This window comes from Molossus molossus, unplaced genomic scaffold, assembly GCF_014108415.1.
Source record: "Molossus molossus isolate mMolMol1 unplaced genomic scaffold, mMolMol1.p scaffold_m16_p_14, whole genome shotgun sequence".
Taxonomy (NCBI): Eukaryota; Metazoa; Chordata; class Mammalia; order Chiroptera; family Molossidae; genus Molossus; species Molossus molossus.
The window spans coordinates 601,592-625,793 of NW_023425349.1; the positions used below are offsets into that span (position 1 = coordinate 601,592).

Below are 24,202 nucleotides of genomic sequence, written 5' to 3' on the forward strand. Positions count from 1 at the left end.
GGAAAGCAAAGCTGCCTCCAGGCACAGAGGCTGACAGCAATGGCTCTCCTGCTAGGGGAACCAGGCTCTGTCCCCAAGAAGCAGCCTGGAGTAAGAGGGCAGGGGGAAAGCAAGTGGGCCTGCACAAGGGGGGCCCTGCCCTGCTGGTATGGGGAGATACTCACTGGGAACAACTGTGGTCTCCCCAGGAGGGCTGGTCAGTGACACTGGAATATGCACAGTGGCACTTGGGTCTGAGGGTTGACTGCCCATGCGTGTGACGTTCCGCTGATTATCTGCATCTTCTGGCTGCTCCTCCACCTTCTGCACACAGGTGCTGGGGAGGGCACGCACGAGGCCCACACCTACTGTCCCACTGGCCTCCAGGTCACAGTGGGGCTCCCTGCAACCAAGAATGCACATCAGAGTCTGAGGCAGCCCAGCTCCAACTCTTAGTCTGCAAAATCCCGCTCCTAAACCCCTATCCAGAACAAATAAATCTCTGACCACCACCTCTGCTACTCTGGCATTTCATACCTTTTTTTTTAGCCCTCACCAGAGGATATGCTTACTGATTATTTTTTTAGAGAGGAAGGAAAAGAAATAAACATCAATGTTGCTTCCCATACATGCCCTGACTGGGGATCAAACCCACAACCCTGGTATGTGCTCTGATCAGGCATTGAACCCCCAACCTTTTGGTGTACAGACGATACTCCAACTAATGGAGCCACCCGGCAGGGCTCATGTGGATTTCCATCATTCTTTACACGTCTACATTTTAAGTCTACACTGCAGGAGTGGGGCCGACTCGCCTGTCTGTTCTGGCACAAGGCCAGGCACAGCTGCCATCACAATGCGTGTGTGACATGGAACTGCGTGTGGGATGAAGACACCTGGAGGAGAGTGTTTCCCTAAGTCACCCCTCCTGGGCTTCCCAGACGGAAGGCCCAGCACAGACTTCTGTACACAGAACGGAGCCAGGTGGCCGGTCTGGGGTGGGGACTCTGGCTGCAGCGGTGGCTGAGGGTGTGCTGTGGCCAGCAGGCAGCACCGGGACTGCTGGCTCAGTGTCTGAATGGGACCCTGTCCCTGCCCGGGAGCAGGCTGAGCGGCCTGGGCCTGGGAGCTTCCTGTCACAGCCACACGGCGGGCCCTCCCTTTCTGGCCAGGGCTCCTCTGCCTTCCCATGGGCTCTCTGGGCGGGCTCCTTTCTTCAGTGTTCCCCGATTCCTCTTCTCCCGGGTGCTCTGTTCTCTCCGAGTCACGTGTGCCAAACCAGCCTCCACAGCCCCCTCAACCCTCTACCCTCCAGGAGCCTTAACACAGGGCCGTTCGCTAGGCATGCCCTGCCGCCCTGCCACGGCAGGGTCCTCACTCCCCGGCGCGGGCAGACGGAGGACGTGGGGCGTGAACAGGAGTGGCCTGTGGACCCCGCCTCAGCCCACCCTCCACGCAGCCGTCTGGGTCCCCCCACTGGCGCTCACTCACTGAGGCTGGTGGTTCCGCGGCTCCTTCTCCTGGTCCCTGTCTTCCGCCTCGCCCTCCTTCTCCGCCGCCTCCTTCTCCGCGTCCTCCTGCGTGGGCGGCGCCCTGTGCCGGCCCCGGTGCCTCCGCGCTGGCTCCTCCCCGCTCTCCGCGTCCCTGGGGCCAGCCCGGGGTCCCCCGCGGTGTCGTGCTCGCCGCTCGCCCCTGGCCCCGTGCTGGGTGCCCTCCCTGCCCTGGTCCGGAGCATGCCGGTGGGCGCGGTGGCGCCGGGGCTCCCGCTCGGCCACCTCCTCCGGGGAGCCGCGCCGATGGTGGCGCCGGCAGCCTTCGGGACCTGAGCCTCGGCCCCGCTCGCTCCGGGCCTCCCGGGTCCCCGCAGTCTCCTTGCTGCGGCTGCGGTGCTGTCGTGGCCGCTCCTCCTGGGCCGCGGGCTCCCCGCCCTCTGCCTTCGGAGCATCCGCCCGGTCTTGCTCGCCGGCCGGGGCCGCAGCCTTGTCCTTGTCCTTGTCGCGGTGCCGGTGATGCCTGCGTGGTGGGTCCGTGCCCTCAGCAGCCTCAGCACCCTCGGGCCGGGCTGGGCCCCCCGCTGGACCCCGAGAGCCCTCACGGCCAGGCTCCACCACCAGCGGCCGGTCCAGGTGCGTCTTCATGTCCGGCCGCAGGTGGCGCTTGGTGGCGTAGCGCACCCGCTCCTCGGGGTCCAGCTCACTGTACAGCGCCTCGCAGCTGGCCCGCTGGTTCTGCAGCCGCAGCTGGCTGGTCCGCTGCTCCCACACCGACCGCGCCTTGGCCGAGTTCTGCTGCCTGCTGTGGGGAGACAGGAGGTGAGCACCCGACTCAACGTCCCCCATTTCTGCCTGGCAGGAGAGGCCACAGATGACACACAGCAATGGAGGGATGCAGAATGGGCGACGGGAGGGCGGAGGGGCGCAGGAGTCCTCATGACCCCTGCAGTCAATGCAGGAGTGCAGGTGGGGGTTACCCAGGGCAAGATAATTCACGGGGTGACCCAGCAGACCACACAGACGCCAGGTGCACCAGCCTAGGGGAGGGGGCGCCTCAAGGCCACTCCTGAGCAGGCAGACATTGGCCTGAGACCAAGAGGTGCAGGGCAGTGGGAATGATGGGCACCAGGACGAGGTGGCAGACAGGCTTCCAGGACAGGTGGGCCGCTGACCAAGAAGGCCAGAATGAGGGGGACAGCATCCAGATGGGCAGGACTGGGGGACAGGCAGGAGGCTCTGCAACACAAAGCAGAGCTGCCCAAGGCAGGAACTCTTCACCTCCACCTCCACCTCCAGAAGGAGACAGTGTGTGAGGGGACCAAGGACAGATGCCAGCACAGCCCATGGGTCGGAGCCTGGGGGCAGGTGGCCCTCGCAGGAGCAAATGGAGCCAGCACTGTCCCTGAGGTGGTCAGCTCCATTAGGGTGACTGTCACTCAGTTCAATGACCTTTTTCCCCCAGGAGACACTACCTGCTGTGTCACCAATGCCCTGCTCTCTCCTGGCTCCAGGGCGAGCACCTCCCTCCCCAGGGACAGAGCCAGAGTGGCCCCTGGGCCCTCTAGGCCAGGAGGGACCGGGGTCCAGGTTCGGCCCTCACTGTGGGGCTCCACGGCCCAGGTACACATGAAGCCCTTTGCACTGTAGGCTCTTTGAGGAATAAAACCCCCTAAGTAGTTGACCCCAGCCCCACCTTGGCCAATAAGACCTCTGAGTCAGTCTCGCTCTTCCCCCCCTGGAGGCCGCCGGGCCCACTGTGCAGGCACCAGCAGCAGGAGGATGGTGACGGCTGTGACGTCTGCCGCTCCACGGCCCACACTCTCTGGCTCCAGTGCCCGCCTCGTACAGCCTCACAACCACCTCGGGCCGGTGCTGCTCCCACCGCACAGGGGAGCACACAGCCTGGAGGACAGGCCCCACAGGGACCCTGCAGCGATCCCACAGCAGGCCCCTGACGGAGCCAGGACTGACGCATGCAAGGGCCAAGGGAAGAAGCTTCTAAGGAAAAGGGAAGGCCTCGGCCTGACCCCAACCACACTGACAGCACACCTGGGGCCACAGCCTGAGGGGTCCCAGGCCAACCCCACCACCTGCAGAGCACCATGGGGCTCAGGGCCCTGGGCCATGGCACCATGGTGACCTGCAGAGAGGTGAGGTGGCAGCTGGCCTGGGGAGAGTGGTGGGTGGCAAGCCCTGCCCTTCTGCAGGTGCAGGCCGGTCCGAGTGTGGGAAACGTTTCCAGGGCAGAGAGCACAGTGTCTGTCCCTCACCTAGGGGTCCGATGGGGAAGGCAGGGCGACGTGTGGGGACAAGTTTTGGCCTCTCTGGCTATCTGCTGACACACAGCATCGCCTGCTGCCCCAGGCCCTAACCTACCTCTGCTGACATGTGGAAGCCACGCTGCCCTGCTCCCAGGGTCACCTTGCAATAAACCTACCTTTTTTCTTTGGCTTCAACCTAGAGTCACACGGGACCTGCACCCCCTCTCCGCCACTCTCGGCAACAGAACACAGGGCTCGATTCTGAACAATGCCGACCGGTGTAAAATGGATGGCAACCATGCAGGGTGTGCCCCCGGCAAAGGGGCCATGAGGGTGCCAGTCACAGCGTCAGGCCCCCAGTCAGTCCAGCACACCCAGATGGGCCTGGAGTCTAAGCCACTCGGTCGGCAGGGTGGCAGCCTGTCAGACACAGCCACAGTCTGAGGCCCAGCTCTCTGCCAGGGCGACAGGCAGTAAGACGAGGGGCCAGGGATCCTGAGAGACTGGCTGTGCCCCCACCGCTGAGGCTGTTCTTCCCCAGGAACCAGCCCCAGGTCACAGGGCTGGACTAACTGTGGGCTGGATTGCAGAGCACCAGGGGCTAGCGGGCTCTCCCCAGAGCCACCTGGGAAGCGAGACCCACTGCTCCGCCTGGCCCTGCTGGTCTCTGCTTCTCTAGGCCCCATGCCACCCACACTGTCTGCAGCGCCCACCCCACAGCCAGGCCCTGGTCTCCTCTCCTGTGAGTCTCCGTGTCTGAGTCAGCAGCCCGCACAGAGCCGGCCTCGATGCACCCTGTGCCGAGTTCACAGGCAGCGCAGGAGCGTGAGAGCAGGGCTGGGCTTCCCTCCCGTCGACAGGCCAGTGTGGCTGGACACTGCCATCCAGGCAAAGCTGACTGCGCGGTCTCTTCAAGGAGCCACACAGAGGGGCTGCTCCACCAGGCACTGCCCTGGCTGCAGGCACGGCTCAGCCCAGACACTGCTGTGCCCTGCTTTGCAGTTTATGGACTGAGAAAGGCCGCCCGTGGCTGCTGACCACAAGGGCAGCCCTGGTGCGACACCACGCACACCTGCGCCCATCTCAGTGCATCTGCCTCTGAGCAGGCCTCCGGGCCCCGCTCTCTCACCTGCGAGAGCCAGGGGCCCACAGCACAGCCCCGAGCGCCTGTGCAGGACGGCCCCGCTCGGTGCGGCTGCAGGGCTCCCGCCCCACCAGGCTGCAGAGGGCACTGGCCACTCCAGAGACCTCGCGCCTGCAAGGCCTGATCAGAGCCTAGGGAGGAAGCCCTGGGTCACCCCAGGACGCCCCCAGGGGTCTCCATGGCTCTCCCTCATTCCAGCTGGTTTCCTGGGAGCCTCACAGCGGTGCTCTTGCTGGAACAAGGGCTTCGTGAGGGTCAAAGGTCCATCCCTCCCAAGAGAGGAAGGAGTGAGCAGGAGGACCCCATGAATGTCCTTTGTGAGTACTGATGAGCACTCTACTTCATGGGGACCCCAAAGAGACCCCAGGAACAACACACAGCCAGCCAACAAGAGGACAAAGACCAGGAGGAAGAGGAAAACGGGCTAAGCTCAGAGAGTCTGGTGCCCGTAAGCAGAACTTGGGGACATCGGGAAGCGTGCCTGCCGCCCCGCCAGGCTGCAGGAGGCTGCCTGGGCTGACCCTGAAGCAGATGACGAGGTGGGGAGCAGAGCTGGGATGGGGAAGGTGTTGGCGTGTTGTTCTCATGAAGCCAGCGCGGGGATTGTAGCATAGCGACTCACGGTGAGTTTACGCTGGAGACAGACGAGCTGCGAGAGACAGTACCCCGAGTTTGCTTTACAAAACTGCACATGCAAGAAACAAAACAGACAAAAGTAAGAAACCAGAGCGAGCTCTAAGAGACGCGAGCACACGTGTGAGCTGTGCCAGGCCAGCGTGCAGGCTACGGTGAGCATCTGGGCAGGAGGCCAGGGACACATCCGTCAGATGGACACCAGCCGTGACCTCGGGGGAAAAGAGAAGTTGAGGAAGGAAGAGCATCCAGGAAATAAGTGAGACTGACGTGAACACAGCAGACCCCACAGCGGCTGGAAGATGACAGTGTTATCCTGGGTGCCGCCTATCCCAGCTGGGCAAACCTGTCCCTGAAGGACAGAGCTGCACCGACCGTCCCTCGATTCCAAGCAGCCCCCCTCCCACCGAAGCGCCACTTGGCAGGGCTGGTACGCCTGCCTTCAGATGGAGAGAGCAGCTAGCACAGACTGACCACAGGTGTCTCCTGGGCCCTCCTGCCCGACCTGCCACTCCGGCCCACCCTCCATGGCCCTCAGACCCAGCTCTAAGCCACCGTGACCCTTCCCAGAGGCAAAAAGGTTACATCCTCAACCTTCTTCCCTTGGGTGTGGCTCCAACATTCCCAAGGGCCTTTCTGGAAGCTTTTCCAAAACCAACAGAGAAGCCAAACATCTGACACCCACTTCTGCTCAAGGCAGTTCCCCAGGGGAGGCCGTGGGGTCCCAGCTGCTCCTGCAGTCAAGTTCACAGACGTGTGCAAGGCACTCAAAGCACCTCACCTGGCAGGCCCAGGTGCGGAGTGTGCAAAGCAGTGTGCGACTGCATGTGTGAGTGCGTACGTGAGTGTGTGTGTGTGTGAATGAGTGGTATGTGTGGGAGGTAAATGGGAATGTGTGTGCATGTTAGTGTGAACATGTGCAGCTGAGAAAGTGTGTGGAGGTAAGTGTGACAGTGTGAATGCGATGAGAGTGGGGGTAAATGGGAACACATATGAGAGTGAGTGTGGGGCAGATGGGAGCGTGTGTGGGTGTGTGTAGATGTGTGAATGAGTATGGTGTGTGGATGTGGTGTGTGAGTGTGAGTGAGTGTGGGTGGGTGAGTGTGGTGTGTGGATGTATGAGTGTGGTGTGTGGGTGTGAGTCTGAGTGTGAGTGGGGTGAGTGTGGGTGTGTATGGTGTGTGGGTAAGTGGTGTGTGGGTGTGTGTGGGTAGGTGTGTGGGTGAGTGTGGGTGAGAGTGGTGTGTGTGTGGGTGTGGGGTGTGTGTGAGGTGAGTGTGTGTAGGAGTGTGTGTGAAGTGAGTGCAGGTGAGTGTGGTGTGTGGTGTGAGTGTGTATGGGTGTGTGAGGTGAGTGTGGTGTGTGGGGGTGTGAGTGTGGGGTAGACAGGAAATGTGCCAGCAAGTGTGCGCAGCCAGTACAGAAGTCCAGGACAGTGAGGTGACCGCACAGACAACCAGAAAGACCACATCAACCTTAGCATCTCTTCCCTTCCAGGAGCCTGAAGTGACCACCACCTGAGGCCAAAGATACTCAAAGCCCCAGGCAACCTCTAGGGGACACAGGCCCCCCAAGGGGATCCAGCACAGGGCCTCTGTCCCTGGCCACCATCTGTGTCAAGCTGCACAATGCTGAAGAAAGCCCCTCCACCACCAAGGGCAACCACAGTCCCATCAGCACCCAAGTGTCCCAGAAAGCACCTTGGCCAGTCCTCCCATCTCACAGGCCACACAGCACAGCATGGGAGCAGGGTCAGGGTGCAGATCAACCTGGAGCTGGCTCTCCTCACCCACCAGGCAGCTCGTCATAGACACACCCTGGGGGGAGCAGGCACCGCCCATCCACCTAGCACGGTCACCAGGAGAATGGAACTTGGGAGAGGGACAGAGGACGGACGGACACCAGAGGTCTGAGCAAACAACCACAGACCCCTCATATTGACAGGCCTCACACGCCCAGGGGCAGGCCTCGCCAGTGCAGGGTCCCTGGTGGCTGCATCCGACAGACTGTGTCCGACAGAGGGGCTGAGGACATGCCAGAGGACTCAGGCCTCGGTCTGCTCCCCAGGACAGCCTGCGGGGCCCAGCACGCAGGGGCCACAGGGAGTGCCGTCTGGGCATGCCCCCGGCTGGCTGTGACATGGACACGCTCCCTCTGAGCGTGGGACCCAGGGGCAGAAAAGAAGCACAGGGCAGTGATCAACCAACAGCTGGTGTCACAGGACCCAGGCCTGGGTGCCTATTCACAGCCTTCTTCCCACAGAGCGGTGTCCCTGGAAGGGAATGGAGGAGGTGCAAGAGCGTGCGCAGCCCGTTTTGGTGGCCTGATGTGCTCCCCGGGACTGAGTGGAAGGCCCAGCACCCTCCTCTCTGAGGCCTCACCCTGCCGCACACCCACAGGGACCAGGCCATGGGGTGCCCGCGCCTCCAGAAGCCGCAGAGCAGCACCGCCACAGACCCACGGCCATGGGAGCAAGTAGAGGCTCATGGGCTCAGCGCTGCCCCACAGCAGCCCAGCCTTGGACACTGGGGAGAAGGGCCCAGAAGGGTGGTCCTCACAGCAGCCCAGAACAAGCAGATCAAGTAACTGAATGGGCCAGACAACAGATCATTCGCCTCCCTGCATGGGCTCCAGGGGCCTGCAACTTCCTCTACTTTTCCACCAGAGGCTGGTGCGCTGCGCCGGGCTCAGACACAGGTCCTCTGCAACACCTTCCTAGCAAACAGGCCCTCGCCCTGGGACCGCCAAGCAGCAACAGGGTTGCTGTGATGCCTGCTCACACTGGTGCGGCACCCCTCGCACATGCACACACAGCACATGCACACACAGCAGGTGCACACGCACACACAGCACGTGCACACACAGCACGTGCACAGGCAGACTCCGGCGTGCAGCACGCACTCTCAGCAGCACAGATGTGCCTGCGGCTGTCCCGGTGCCACGGCCACAGTGCTCACAGAAGTGCTGGCCCAGGGATCAGCCGGGAAGTGGGAGGTGTGTGATGGGTGGTCACGGAGCTGAACTCAGCCTGGCCAGAGAGGGGCCCCTGCTAGAAGAGACAGCCTCTGTGCTGTCACCCTGTGACCAGGCCACGGGCCAGACGTTCCCACCTCCTGCTACACCTCCTTTCCCCTGGGCTGACCGCCCCCAGACCACTGCAGCTGGGCTGCGCTCTGTCCCCACGCTGCCGTCCCCAGTGTTTCCAGGCGTGCTTCCACAACATGCCGGAGGCTCAGCGGAACCGTGCAGCGACCTGAGTCTCCCCTCGGAGCCTTGGCCCCACCTTTACCTTCTCTCATCATGGAAGCTTCCCCACCTTTACCTCGGGCCCAACACCAAAACCTCAGACATTTTTGGAAATGCATTACATCGTTTGGGCTGCTGAAGTACTACCGAGAATCTCTGGGTTCACCAAATACATTTCTGAAAAAGCTGTAACAGACCAGTTGACTCCTTAGACCCCTAACTTGTGGGCTTTGCTCAGAGGAGGGCCTGGGGCCTCCCAAGACGGTCAAGGAGTCAATACCTCCAGCAGAGCCCACCCACCCACCACATGAGGTCCATGAGCTGCCACGCCCTGCTCCTGCTCACACCGGGGTAAGCCACAGGGGTGTCCCCTGGTGAACCCTTTGCTTCTGGGCTCCTGCAGGAGAGATGATGACATTTCCTGCCATCGCAATCGAGGGTGGGGGGACACCTTACGTGGCGACAGAGGCATCCGCGGCTGGCACTGGGCTGACTCCAGCCCCTCCCTTGGCCTTCTGCAGAGCGAGCTTCTGACTGGCTGCCTCTTCCATTTCCTCTTCGTCCTGTGAGCACAGAGGTGGCCGCCCTTCAGAGCTCCGCGTGCACCTCCCTCTGCCTCCTGGCCCGAGTCCTTCCTGTCATATGAGCCTGGGGCCAGGCAGCAGCTCCCGCATTAGCACGACTCCCCCACTCCCAGCACTGAACCCCATTCCACACAGGGATCCCCATCTATGCCTGCTGTGCAAGGTGATGGTCCCCAAGCTCCCTGCCTCGCAGTCCCTACCCATGTGCTCCCAAGATGACAGCCCCACTCCTGAGCCCAGCCCCAGGGACCCAGCGCATCTGTGCACAGCACTTCAGCCCTCCTGTCCGAATGCAGACCCCACCCTCCCTTCATCCCCCAGCCCGCCCCAGGAGCACCTGCCACACAAACCTGTCAGCCTCTGCCCAGAGTTCCGCACCTGAGCTTGGGTCCCAGCCCAGTGCCGCCCACAGAAACCGTCACCAACCTCTGTGCTTTCCTACCTGTCCACTTATCCCGGCAGGGACTGAGAAAAGTCCCTGTTGCCCCTACACCTGGATGACCATCTGCAGGGCCTGGCCCGGTGTTCCCTTTCACACCTAGTTCCTGCGGAGGACCACTGGCTCTGCCACTGGGGGCCGGCACGTGCCCATGTGTGCAGACATGCTGCCCTGCCCCTAGCCTCCCTGGGAAGGGAGTGGATGTGTGGGCAGACCTCTGGCCCTGACCCCACATCACTGGGCAAAACCCACATCTCTGCTCCTGGGGTCGAGACCCACCTCTCCAGGCTGAGTGCACGGGCCCAGGCTTCTGTGGCCAGCTGGCTGCTTACTTCCCCCAACCCCAATCCCAGGCCACCTGGCTCCCAGGGAGCTGGCATTCCCAACATGCCCCCAACACCCTGAATCTGCTCTTAGGGCCGTAGCAACAGCAAACACTAAGTCCTGTTAGCTGCCTGCAGATGCCCAGCAGAGACAACACCTGTAAGCTCGGGCTGCAGAAGGGGCGCAGAGCCAGATCCCACGGAACCCCAGCCAGGCCCTTCCTCAGCTCTGGACACCACTGTGGCTCACAGCCCTGGGGGAGAGGGGGGAGGATGCCACCCCACACAACGTTTTACAGACAAACCCAACCTGAGTTTATTTCCACTTCAAAAAGTGAACGAGTCTACTTAAGGGAGTATAAAGGAAGGAGAGCCAGCCCACCCTTTGGAGCTCTCGGCCAGCCTGATGGACAGGCCTCCACCTGCCCTGACCCCCACAGGAAGGGAGTTCCTGAGCCAGGACAGTCGGTGTCTGAGCAGGAGCAGGGCCCAGGACATCAGTTCCTGGGCGTGTCCTCACCCACAGCCATACCTGAAGAACTCAGCTCACCCCTGCCCCAGTCCATGTGGTCCCCAACTGCTGACACCAAGAAGAGCTCTGTGGTTACATGGGTCCCCAGCACAAGCAGCCCCACCAGGGGCTCAGCCCATTCTGCACCTCCTCCTGGAGGGCGGGGCTCAGTCTTGGCCCCTCCTGCCAACAGAAATGGGCAAGCCAGCAGGGCCCCCAGTCCTCAGGAGCCATGGCAGAGCAAGGGGGGGAGTCGAGACCCACAGGCAGCACCAGGGCCCAGCCTGGCGGGGACGGCGGCTGAGCAGAGGCAGAGGAAGGTGGGTCACACCAGCCTGCTCGGCCTGGAGCACCTCCCAGGGAGCTCGGCACCTGCCCAGCACTGTCAGAGGGCCGTGGCGCACCTGCCCCTCCGCTGCCCGCAGAGACGTCCTGCACCTGCCCTCCTTGGGAGAGCCCGGCCACACTCCCCAGGCGGGCAGTGTGCCGAGCGCTGGGATGTGGGGACTGCGGTGGCTGGACCGTCGGTGCTCACAGGGAGTGCACGGTGGGCCTGTCGGGCTGGCACAGGCACCAAGATGGGACACAGAAAGGGGCACAGCACCAGCAACAGAGGCAGCACCTCCTCCCAGCCAACCTGACCCGGTGGTAGCATCCTCCACACCGCGCTCTGGGCTCACTGAGCACCAGCCGAGACTGGAACAGTGGGTTGCCAGCAGCACTGCTGGGCTGCGGGGTGAAGGTGACCAGGCAGGGGCCGTGTCCGCTGCAGGGAAACCGCAGGGGCGGTGTGTAGAACCACATGCCCAGCAGGCTCAGGGACAAATGAGAGTAGATGGCGCCCACGGGGGCACCTGACATTAACAGGGCAGACGCTGTCCTGCTGTGCACAGACATGCTGAGGAAGCAGCACTGGCTGCTGCTCCAGGCCCAGTGTCTGAGGACAGTACTGCCACCTGACTGCCCAACCCAACCACCCCACCTAGCACTGACCACAGGGTCCCCTCGCCGCCCAGGACAAGTGCGAGGGTCCCTTCATGGACCTCTAGCCTTCAGAGCTGGATGTCCCCTGAAGCCCACCTCGCGGTCCTGGTACCCTTGCACGGTCATGCTGACCTTGTGACGTACTGCGGGGCCCTCTTCTGAGGTCAGTGCAGCCGGCCACCACTTCTCGGGGTCCTATCTGGGCTGCACCTCCTTCAGCCACCTGCTCCTGCCCTCTGGCCACTGTTCCCAGGTTGTGGCTACTCCGAGGGCTGCCCTCGTGGCCACATGCCTCCCTAGCATGGCAGCTCTTCCTGCTCCCTCAGAACCAGCCATCCCCCCCCAGTGACCACCGCACTCCTGCCCATCCACACTTTGAACAGTCCTCACACAGGTCTTAACCATGACCTGGCCCTCCTCGTGGCTCTGGCTTCATCCAGACGGACATGGGCCACCCCCCACCCCTTTCTGCACCTGGTTGGCCGGCAGTGTCCCTCCCTACGTACCTTGGTCAGCTCCTGGGCGTTGGCAAGGTTGTCCACAGCGATGGCCAGGAAAACGTTCAGCAAGGTGTCTAGTGGGCTCCAGATAAGGAAGGGAACCCTCTGTCCCCACACATTGTATGTGGCCACACCATGCTTCCTTCATGGAAATAGGACTTCCGTCTCCCCAGATCCTGAGTAACCTTCAGCCTCCCTTCCTTGGCATCCACATTCCCCTCAGAGCCCCTGGCCCTGATGGCCCCTGTCATCCCAGACACAGCCCAGAAGAGCCACCAGGGCCTGTGGCTCTCCCACTTCCCCTAACGCCCACAAAAACCCCTTCCCCAACCCAGGTCTCCAGAGCTGACTTTCCAGTCGGAAGCTCAGGCCCTGCTGGACTGACTGGCCCTGCCTCCTCGGAGGGACCGGGGATGCCTACTCCTGTCCCTGTCCCCAGTATCTGGCCAGTGAGAGAAGCCGCCCGACAAGCACATCCTGCCTCACTGGAGGCACGGGCTCCCCTCAGCTCTGGGTCCTGTGGACAGACCACATCGGACAGGCCAGAGACACGCAAACCTGCCGTGACCGCACCCTGGGCCCAGATCTCAGACCCAGCTCCGGCCGGGGCTCTGTCCCCTGCCTCGGGGCGCCCGCGGGCCGAGCTGATGGCAGGTGCTGAGCACCCAGCAGCAAGCCGCCTGGACCTCGCCCACTCACCCGGGCCTGGGGCAAAGTGCTCCTCAGACTCCTTTCAGAGATGAGGAGCAAAGGCCACCAGGGGAGGGCCCGCCAGGGTCCCAGCGCCACAGGGCGACAACCTGTGCAGCATGGCCGGCCTGCTCCAGCCGCTCCAGGGCCAGGCCTCCTGTGCCACTGACCTGAGTCACTCCGATGCAACGCCCCCATCACACAGCTGCCTCTTCCCACAGGCTCATCTTGGTGCCAGGCAGCAGCTCTGCGTCCACCTGGGCCGGGAGCAATGCCCTCAGCCCTCTGTGCTGTGCCTGGGCCCAGGGCAGCACCCGTCACTTCACTCTTGGGCACTGCAGACACTGGGTCCAGCAACCTTGTGTCCTGGTGGTGAGCAGCAGCCTCCCCATCCTGACCACATTGTCCCAGACATGGCCCGTGTCCTCTGGAGACAGAGTCGGACCAGTCAGGATCTTTGTACCATGTAATTCAGTCTCTTCACCCCAGGCCTAGGAACTAACACCACCCCCGCCCCGACCACAGGGTTGCAAATATGCTCACAGGGTCTCTGGGCCAGCTCGACCTCAAGCAGCAGTTAACTCTGACAACGATGTCCCTTGTTGGTCAGGCCCCTGCCCGTGTCTCAGGGACACTTCCTCATGGGCAAGCCTGTTCAGGACAGGACACAGGCCGAGCTGCCGCCTCCAGCACTACCCACAGCCATGGGCACCCTCAGCGGCCTTCCATTCCCAGGGACAGGACTATGGCTATGCCCCGCAGGCCCAGAGGGACACAGGTGCAGGAGTGAGTCCGGATGGGACGGGCGTCCTGAGAGCCAACACGCTCAGCCTGCGTGTGCAGGGTCAGAATGGTGGCGGTGCACACCAGACCACTGCCCTATCTGCAGCCCAGCCCCACAGAAGGATACAGTTTCCAAACAGCGTCAAGACGATGAAGTAAAAGGATGAGAACATGCCTTTGCTGACTCCACCTTGTGACTCAATCCCGTGATACATCACTGCGTTCCAGTCCTCTCCTGTCAGGATCTGGGGAGGGTGAGCACCACAGGGCGTGCCTGCAGGGCTACTGCCACACACGTACACACACACCGTGCACACACCACGCATGCACCCACACACACCACACTCACACATTGCACACACATGCACACACACTGCACATACATCATACATGCACACAATGCACATGACGCACACACATGCATGCATTTGCACACACCGCACATGTATGCATTGTGCACACACCACCTGCACTCACACGCACCATACACGTATGCACACACATGCAGACTGCATGCGCACATGCATGCGCACACCACACATACATGTGCTACAGTGCACGTGCACACATCTCATGTACATGCACACGTGCATGCACACACACTGCACAAACATGCATGTACACCACACACATGCACACTGCCCTCCTCATGTACACACACAGGATTTCAGATGATGATGCCTCTGGAGGAAAAGGTGGCCCAGGGCCCTGCAGGAAAACTTCTGGAAGGACGTGGCTGCTAGCTGGGCTGGGTCTTAAAAAATGAATATGCTCTACAATTTCAGCCAAAACTGAAAGGGAGCTCCAGGCAGGAGAAAAGGGCAGGCAGAGACAAGGAGGGCCCACTGGCCATGGGCCGAGAAACGGGCTCTCCTGGGGAGCTGCTCGCTCGTGGCCTTACAGTTGGGGACACTGAGGCTCTGGGAAGGGCCCCTGCCGCTCAGGCCAGGCAGGAGCGTCAGGGCCTCTGACCCTCTGCTTCCTGCCACCACGGCCAGTGGGTTGAGGCTCTGAGGGCGCTAATGCCGTCCTCCTCCATGAGGAAACACGTCTTTCCTTTGCATTTTTGGAAAACCGCAAGAGGATAAGATACTGACACTCCTGTGTGCAGCACCGAGAGGACACCTGTGCACATCGTGTCGCTTGCATCAGGTCCTGTGGCCCAAGCCCTGGCCAGGACCCACGTCCAGTTCTCTCCATTGTCTGTGAACACACACCACGCGCTCTTCCACTACACTTGCCGTTTCCGTGCAACGTCACGTCTTCTGAGTCCACACACAAACCCACTCACTGTGCAAACCACTGCCCAGCACCCTCCCCTTCATCGGCCCACGCCCCTCCCCCCTCAACAGGTGATGTCCAGGGGTTGCCGTGAGTTCGGAGCTGGAGCTGCTGGACGGCCAGCTGTGCACGTCCCTGGCTTTCCCGATGCTGCCAGAGCGAAGACGTCACCCAGTCCCCCTCTCACCAGCAGTGTGGGCTGCTCACAGGCACCCTCCTGCACCTTGGCATCAGCATGCCCTGACAGTCCCCGCCTCATGGGGGTGAACAGACAAGCTGCTGAGGGCACATGATGTCAAGCATCCCAAGCTACTCAGCTCTCTGGTGGCCAGCCAAAGACCTATCTTTTTCTCACTGATCTTTGAGAAATCCTTATGTATTCCGGTGGATGCTAATCCTTTATCTCCAATGTTTTTTGGAAACATCTCCTGGTCTTCTCTTTGCTTTTTGTATTAGAAAAAGGCATAATGTAGTCAAAAGTACCAGCATTTTCTTTTAGGGTGTCTGTTTTTTGTGCCTTAAGAAATTCCTCTCCATCCCCAGATCATAAGGCTATTTTTCTGTTTTCTTCAAGTCCTTTTTAGTTGTTTTTCATGTAGGTTTCTAATACAGCTGGGGTGTGGTCTCTGTGCGCGTGCAGGGGTGATGTCCTTTTCCCAATGGAAAGCCGGTCCCCCCCGCTCACTTTTAGCAGTTCACCCTGACCGCCTTGAATGACGCCACCATTCTCATTCGGCCAGCTTCCCACCTAGATCTGGGCATTTTCTGGGCTCTCTTTTGTATTCTTTTGATATTTTCTCTTCATACCTCATAATCTTCATTACTGTAGCTTTTTAAAAAGTCTTGCTATGCAGTGGGGTGAGTCCCTCCCTTGAGTACCTGGCTGTTCTTGGATATTTATTTGCTCCTCCAAAGAGTCTAAATGCTGAATCCCAAGAGCTGTCCCATAGGAACCCAGGCTCGGGACCATCGGACCCACAGATAAGAGCAAGGGCAACTGCTACCTTTACCACGTAAGGCTCCCTTCCAGAAGTTCGCCACTTCACGGATTCGTTTCTTTAAGTCCTTTAATAGTGATGTACAGTTTCCCCCATGAAATTCTTGCATACTTCTCACAGATTTATTCTGGGTACCTTGTAACTTTTGTTACTACTGTGAGTGAACCTTCCACTTTAACAGACTTTTCTAGTTGAATGGTGTTGTCATACAAAAGCTGAATTTTTATATGCTGGTCTTGTATTCAGCAACACTGATTAATTCTCAAGATTTCTAACCGATTCTCTCAGATTCCCTACACGAATAATCCCATCACTCGAGAACAAGTTGTGTCTGTTCCTTTCCAAACTGTCCACCTTCCCTCCTCCACCTGCACTGCCCTCACGGCTGAGCGCCAGGCGCCCTGTTCTCCTGTCGCTGTGACGCCTGCCATCTGTGCCAGTCCAGTTTCTCCCGAGAAACGGAGCCAGTGGGCACCCCCAGGAACAACCGCGTGGCAGGAGGCTGGCGCTCCCATGTCAGCTGCCTGAGAAGGCCACAGCGCATCCAGTCTGAGCCTGAAGCAAGAGAAGACAGTCGTCCCAGCTGAAGAGGCAGGCGACTCCCCACCCCACGGGAGCCATCCGCTGTCCTCAGTCTACTGACTTTCCTGCTGACCTCGTCCAGACATCAAGACCACTGGAAACCACACTCGACCCGGGCACCCGTGGGCGCAGTTGACAATCTATCTGTGGGGCTGGCCATGGTCTTTTCAAATCACCGTCTTGCTGAGCTATAACTCACATACCACATAATTCAGTCATTTAAAGTGTATAATCCAATGTTTTTGGTACATTCACAGAGGTGCGCAACCATTACACAGTCAGATTTAGAATATTTTCACTTCCCTCAGAAAAAGAAACCCATACCTCTTAGCTATCCCCCACCTTGCTGAGGTTTATTTTTTGAATCCTATCAGTTCTCAGTGAAAGGCATTTTTATCATGATATCGATGTTTTATCTTTCTACTTCTACTGACTACTTGTTGTTCTCCTGGCCTGTAGAGATGGGCATTCGTGTGGACAAATCCTCTCACTACTGTGCAGACACAGCCCAGCTCTGGAGCTCTGCTCTACACTCAGCTGGATTTGATTTGTAATGTTTCACTGCAGACTGCTTGAGTCTACCTTCGCCGAGCAAACATTCAGACACCTGCCAAGTGTCTGGCAGTGTCCGGGCGCCCAGGACTGTCAGCGGGCCAGACAGACACTTGCTCCTGCGGCCACACTAGGTCTGCAGTTTGCTCTCCTCACCCGGTGGCTGCCTGGCAGTGGGTCAAGGCTGTGGGCCCCTCGTGACATGGTTCCTCCCTTTCTCTGACACGGCTTGAATGAGTTATTATCTGTTCCCTGAAGGCCTGGAGAACCTCACTGACCTAAGGCAGGAGGCAGAAAGACAGGAAGAGAGCTTTGACTATAAATTCCATTTCTTTCATGGTCATAAATTATTCAGATTTTAAATTGCATTGTGAGTTCATTTAAGCCATTGGCGTTTTCCTATGAAAGTGCATGTTTCATCTACATTTTCAAATCTATCAGCATAAAGGTGTCATAATATTCTTTGGGAGTAAAAACTCCCCTTTTTCTGCAGTAATGCCTCCCTTTCGGATGAGTTTTTACTTGTCTTTTTCTTGATCAGTCTTGCTGTAAAGTTACTAGTCTTCTTGAGACCAAGATTTTTATTGTTTTGTTATCTTGGTGTTAGTTTCATTTCGTTAATGTCTGTTCTTATCATTTTTTTCCTGCTTTCAGTTTTCTTTGGTTTACTCTATTATCCTTTTTTCTAGATTTCAAGATGAGTACTTAACTAGTTTATTTTTAGTCTCTTTTATTTTGAGAATTGCATTTAGGATCATATATTTTCCTCCAAGTATTGCTTCAGCCTCCTCCCATCATTTTCGTATCATTGTTCAGTTCTAAACATTCTGTGTTATCTGTTGCGAAGTTGTCTTTACCTCAACCCTTCAGCTTTCAAAGACGGCGGTTTCAGGGGCTGTTTCCTGGAGGTTTGTTTATGTGCATCACGTCAGGAACACGCCGAGCAGGGCAGCAACACCTTCGTGTTTGTAGGGACTCCCTGGTGATGTGAGCAGCGGCTGGCTTCTGAACCCTGGGCTTCTCCCTGGAATCCTTGGCGCCTGCGCGTGCACTTCGGGCTCCGTGTCGGCAGCTTGTGACTGCAGCTCCCTTTTACCATGTTGTGATGCTCTTCACTTTCGCTCAAAGATTTTCTACCTTGCTATTCTGGCTGATGTTACTATGACACCAACTTCCTTTGCTGAAAGGCTACTTAGTTTATCTTTCTGGATCCCTTTAATTTTAATATGTACAATATCAAACATTCAGAAAGGTACGAGGGAGAACACCGAGCAAACCTCTGTGTGCCCACTCCCCAGCTTACGAAACCGAACCTCACATGTGCCTGAGGATCCCTGGATAAAACCGCTGTCTCGCCCTCGCCCCCGCTCCGGGAACAGCACCCTGAATTCGGTGCTGATCACGCCCACGGAGCTGCTACACCTTCACGGTGCGTGTGCCAACAGTGTCGCTTGGCGTGTCTTCCTGTCACAGTGCCACATGCCATGCACTCTTCTTCTCAGCACTATGCTTGTGGGACTGGTTCATGTCAACGCCTGCGGTTCCGGCCGCTCATTCTCCCGGCTGCTCAGATAGAGCACACTTCCTACCCATTGCCCGGTGGGGAGAGTTCTGTCAGTATCTGGGAGAGTTCACTGACAGATACTGCTGCTGTGGCGGCCACAGGGGTCCAGAGCCCACTCCCCACCTACAGCAGGAACTGCGTGTGCCCAAGTTCAGCGGATCAGGTAAGAAGCTGCTCTCGGGGAATGTCCCAACCCATGAACAGCATGAAGGATGTCATTTCTCGACATCTCTAAAATCCGATATTGTTGGGTTTCTAAATTTCAGCTAAACTGACAGGTGGGAAGGCTGTCTCTCTGTGGGATTAATTTGCATTCCCCAACTACTGGTAAAACTGGGGACAGTCTTGAGGTTTGCTCGTCAGCCCACTGTCCTCTCCCGGTAGTGACCTCCTTATGCCCTCACCACCTTCTAATACTTGATCTGTCTTTTCTCTGGTTTGTGGAAGCTGTTGTTATTAATACTCTTGTATTTTTCAATGTACAGAAATCTTTATTTTCATAGTCAAATTTGTCAACGGTTTCCTTTATGATCTGTACTTTTTATATTTTCTTTTTTATTTTTATCCTCACCCAAGGATATTTTTCCATTTTTTGTTCAGATAGAGTGGGAGGGAGAGAGAGAGAGAGAAACATCGACGTGAAAGGGACCCATAGAGTGGCTGCCACCCACACGACCCAACCAGGGCCGGGGACAAACCGCAACCAAGGTACATGCCCTTAGCGGGAACTGAACCCGGGTCTCTCTGGACCACAGGCTGATTGATGCTCTAAACACTGAGCCAAACCAGCCAGGGCTCATATCTTCTTTAAGAAGGCCTTCCCTGCCTTGAATTAATAACGTTACAGTCCTGTATGTTCTTCTACGTTTTCAGATTTGCTTTTCACATTTAGGTCTTAACCCATCAGAACTGATATTCAAATCTAGTACGAGGTAGAAGTCCAACTTCAAGTTTTTCTCTATAAATAACCAAATTGCCCCACACCCTCTGCAATGACAACCCTCGAGTATTCTCTGTACAAATACTTCATCTGTGAATAATGACATTTTTCTTTAATTCTTGTCAATCCTGAGAAATTTTATTTCATTTTCTCTTGTTCTACTGAACTAAGACTACCTGATACTAGTATAACCTAAGACTGCATTTGAAATAAGTGTTGGGTTTTATCATGCAATTTTGTTTTTGTTTTTTTAGAAAAAAGAGATTATGGGCATTTCCAAACATATACAAAATAGAGAGCACAATGGTGTGCTCACACCAAGCAGTGAGGAGACAGGTAACAAATTCGCCGTCACACTTCATCCATCCTCTCTTCCGGTTGGTTGTGCTTTTGCTCGAGTTCAAATGCTTTTTCCTTCTTTAATCTATTAAGATAATGAGCTACAGTACTAGACTTTCCAACATTAAGTTGCCTTGTGTTTCTAAGGCAAATCCAGGCTGACTCCTGAGACCACATCAGGCACAGCTAGATGGGCTCCGCCGTCATCCCTGCGGATGTCTGGGACAGTCTCCATGTCTTCCTTCCACGGACTGGCTGGCCTGGTCTTCCCCTCTCAGTCACCCCACCTCACAGGTCTGTGAGCCTCTCCTGAGCCCCTCCTGCGCGGTCTGTATGACATTAGAATACCTTATTTCTTAAAATATCTATACAGTTCACTTGTAAAACTGTCTGTACACAGCGGCTTGGACAGGTCGATGTCTAACTGTTCAACTTCTGGAAGAGCTTGGGCTTTCTATTTCTTCTTGGCTCTTTAATGCACCTGTTTCTTCTGAACTATCCCTCCGCTGAACGTGCTGACGTCAGCGCTGCTGCTGTCGGGCAGCGGTGCAGCTCTCCACTCGGGTCTTCATGTGTCTGGTCCGCTCCAGCTGGACTCCCAGGGTGACAGGGACTGTCTCCAATATTCTCAAGCGACTTCTCCCAGCCCTTCTGGCATCACTGCTTGTGTGAGGCCTACCCTCAGACTGTCACTCCTCCCTAGGAGATCTTTCTAGAGTCATTTGTAAGATTTTGTTTATCACGTGTGTCTGGAACTATTTTTGTTCGAGTCACATTCTCCTCTCGCCTCTGTGCACCAGCTCAGACTCATGCTGGGACACCCAGGGCGGCCCGTCCCTCCAGACGCCGAGCTCTCTCCACGCGGCAGTGGGCACAGCGCCCGTACACCCCGACACTCACCTCCTCTCTCGGCCGTGGACAGTTCACCCTGCATTTCTACAAAAGCTACATCTTTTCATTTCTAGGATTTCTTCGTTTTTCTCATGTTGGCCTAGTCTTGGTTCTTAGGTGCCTGTCTTTCATGATTTGGAGATGAGTCCTTCCACGAGCTCTTGGAGGACCGTAAGCATACTGAGTTTGAAGTCACCTGTGTCTGTTCAGTCACCCCCACTGCCCTAGGAGGGACCTCCCCTTCAGACGGTGGATGTTCTTGGCCCCCTTGGGTGGGGTCGGCTTTCGCACAGTTCAGTCTGCAGATGCACTATGAACAGCGTTGAAGTAGTTTTCTCCCTGGTCACATGCCTGTCTCTCTCCAGCCTTCAGCAGCAGGGCCTCCCCTCCTGGGTCTCTGGCTGTTGGTCTACCGTCACCCTGTGGGGCCAAGGCCTGGCCTGCCCAGCTTGCCCTGTGCTCTTCCCAGTCTGCTCCAGCCACGGTCAGCCCTCCTCAGCCCCTCCTGGGCCACACACCTCCCTTCCCCAGCGCTGAGTGCCCAGTGCGTGCCCACCTCGACACCCAGCCCGCCTGCCTCTCACCAGACCATGTTCGGGTGTCTGGGTCCCTGCACCTCCCCCACCGTTCCGTTTCCAGCCTGCAGAGACTGCTTTCCACTTGGCGTGGGCCTTCTACTTTCTAAATGTACTTAATATCTTGCTCCTGTGTTCAGAGCAGAGGGGCCCTACGGTCCAAATCGAGCACCATCTGATCAGAACCCATCTTTCTCTCCTACCTTGGTCTTTTTGTCCCCCTGCTCCCCATACCACCACCACCAACTACACCCAGGTCTTTCCTTGCAACGGACACAGCAAAGCAGAGTTGTCAGTCACGTCTCCTCCATGCTGGGACACCACTGTGATGGTCCCACTGGGCACAGACAGCCTCATGGCATGGCGCGAGGCCCACCAGGCTGGTGCAGCCCCTTCTTCCAACACCCTATGCTTCCCCACCACACCCCGTGTCCCTCCCTGCTCTGTCGGACCCACTCCTGCCGACTCCCCTCGCCTGACACCCGGCACCCCACTGGTCAGTTAGTCCTGGGTCCAGAGAGACAGGCGCTCCTGCCTGTCCAGGAGCAGGAGACCCTGCTCGGGGAGGCTGTGGCCTCCTCTGCTAGTGGCCCAGCCTAGAGACCATTCATCTTGGCCCCAGAGCCAAGGACCCTCTTCCCACTAAGTGCTAGAGACACCTGGGACCCGGTTTTGGAAGACACGGCCCATGAGTGAGCCAAGGTTTTGACGCGGCAGCCAGAAGGTGCGAGTGGCGGGGCTCGCAGACATCCCGCACTCAGGACACCCCAGAGCAGGACGAGTCCCAGAGCGACTCCAGGTGGTCAGACTGGAAGCAGGTGAGGACAGCTCAGGTCCCAGCAGGCCAGGGGCAGGAGGCCTCCAGGAGCAGCCCCCCTGCTTGGCTGTCACTGAGGACCGAGAAGCTGCAGGCTCCCACCCAGGACGAGAGAAGGGGAGGCGTCACGGACGACACGGGGACTGGATGACTCTCAGCAGTCATCCAGTTTGGCTAGGAGGACCCCTCTCCTGGCACAGGCTGCAGGCTCCAGGTTTGGCTGGGTGAGGGCCGGCAGTCCGAGCGGCCAGGGGCCGGGCTGAGCCCTGAGTCAGTGCAGGCAAAACCACTACCCCCAACTGCTCGGTCTCAGATGTGGAGTCTCGTGGGACAGACATGGTTGGCAGGGGTGTCTGTGGAGCCACAGCCCTGAGGGGAGTACTCGAGCGAGAGTGTCATCAGAGGGGAGCCCACGAGCACAGATGTGGCAGGTACCCTGCAGGCATGAGCGGGCGGAGGGTGAGTCTGGGTTGCTTTGCTGTGTTAGTTGCGAAGGACAAAAGCTGCTATGACCCCAGGTCCTTAGGGCTGAGAAATGAACTGGGGCTCGGAGCCCAGTGGCTGCCGCACAGTGGAGCTCCCCGAGGGCGGCATCACAGGGCATGGGGACCTGTGGCTGGCCCTGCACTTCTGAGTTTGTGGGAAGTCGGGTGGAATGTGAGCTGTCTGGGTTGAGCAGAAGTGCTAAGAAGGAGGGGCAGGAAGGCTGCCTTCCTGGCACCCAGGGAGCTGAGCAGGACGGAGGGTGCCCAGAGCCAGGAGTCCTACCTGGAAGACAGTGAGGATGGCAGCAGGGAAGGTGTCAAAGTTGGTTGTCGGAGTCTCTAGATCTTTAAAGTTGAACCTGAGAAAAACAAGAAGTCTTGGAAAAAGGCAGCTCCCTCAGGAGCCAGGAGCACCTGGGCCCTCGGCACCAACGTTCGGCACAGGCTGCAGGTGGGCTGCACTGCACGGTGACCTTCAGGGAGGAGGCCAGTGGAGGCGGCGGGGACAGTCCCACTGCTCTGAGCCCGGCCTCCTTCCCCCTGGGGCCACAACGGTCCCCCAAACAACTGCTCTGAGCTTGGCCTCCCTCCCCCTGGGGCCACAACGGTCCCCCAAATAGCTGCTCTGAGCCTGGCCTCCCTACCCCTGGGGCCACGTACTGTCCCCCAAACAGCTGCTCTGAGCCCGGCCTCCTTCCCCCTGGGGCCACATACTGTCCCCCAAACAGCTGCATGCCCAGCAGGGCGAAGACCACAATGAAGAGGAAGAGCAGGAACAGGAGGCTGATGATGGACTTCATGGAGTTGAGCAACGACACCACCAGGTTCCGCAAAGAGTTCCAGTACCTGTCAGGGACAGACGGTCCGTCTGAGCCAGGGCTGTGCCCAGCGGGGGACACCAGCTCAGGACACTGATTTAACTGTTGCCCAGGCTCTCTGTGGTCACACCTGTGGCTTCGGGACCTTCTAAACCCTAAGGGCTGCACACCTGGAAGGAGGCTGAGCTTTTCTCCACAGTTCTAGACCTAGCATCCCTGTTACCAGGGCCTGTGGGAACGGCACAGCTGATGTGTCCAGTGCTGGACCCACTCCTCAAACCTGCTCCGGTCCCTCTGCTCAGCAGAATGACACACCCCCCTCAGGCAGCCACACCCAACCTGACTTCATCCAGGTCTCCGCTCTTCACCCCAGCACCCCAACAGACCACAGAGCCTCAGGTCAATGCTATGAGTGAGGACAATGTCTGCCTGCACCCCCACAGGACCCGCATGAGGACAGACATCAGCACCATGCCTTCCACAAGGACCCTCAGGTCAGCGCTGTGGACGGGGCTGCACACCCAGCACCAGGTCCCTCTCAGACTCTCTCCTTGGTGCCCCCAGCATCCCTCCATCCACCCTCAAGTGCTCCTGGAGGCCAGACCCCCAATCCCCCTCATTCTCCTGAACCCTCCGCACACAGGCCCCCTGAAGTCCACCGGCAGCCTCGCTGCTACTCCTCAAAGTGGCTGGTCCCCTGCAACCACACCCCAACCGTGCAGAGCCCAGAGCACACAGCTCTCCCCCTGGCACCATCATCAGCCCAGACCCAGGGAGACTGGCCGCATGC

At 58.4% G+C, this 24,202-nt stretch overlaps 1 protein-coding gene across 1 annotated transcript in view; it reads right to left on the bottom strand.

Moving 5' to 3' along the window:
• Positions 1-24,202, bottom strand: part of CACNA1B (calcium voltage-gated channel subunit alpha1 B) — a 146,586-nt gene that overhangs the window by 73,062 nt on the left and 49,322 nt on the right. Inside the window, exons 14-20 of the mRNA XM_036261371.1 lie at positions 23,309-23,440; positions 22,878-22,953; positions 13,698-13,815; positions 12,104-12,171; positions 9,213-9,319; positions 1,471-2,274; positions 165-382 (exon numbers count right to left, since the gene is read on the bottom strand). Of these exons, the coding sequence (XP_036117264.1) occupies positions 165-382; positions 1,471-2,274; positions 9,213-9,319; positions 12,104-12,171; positions 13,698-13,815; positions 22,878-22,953; positions 23,309-23,440 (1,523 nt within the window). The remainder of the gene's footprint in view (positions 1-164; positions 383-1,470; positions 2,275-9,212; positions 9,320-12,103; positions 12,172-13,697; positions 13,816-22,877; positions 22,954-23,308; positions 23,441-24,202) is intronic.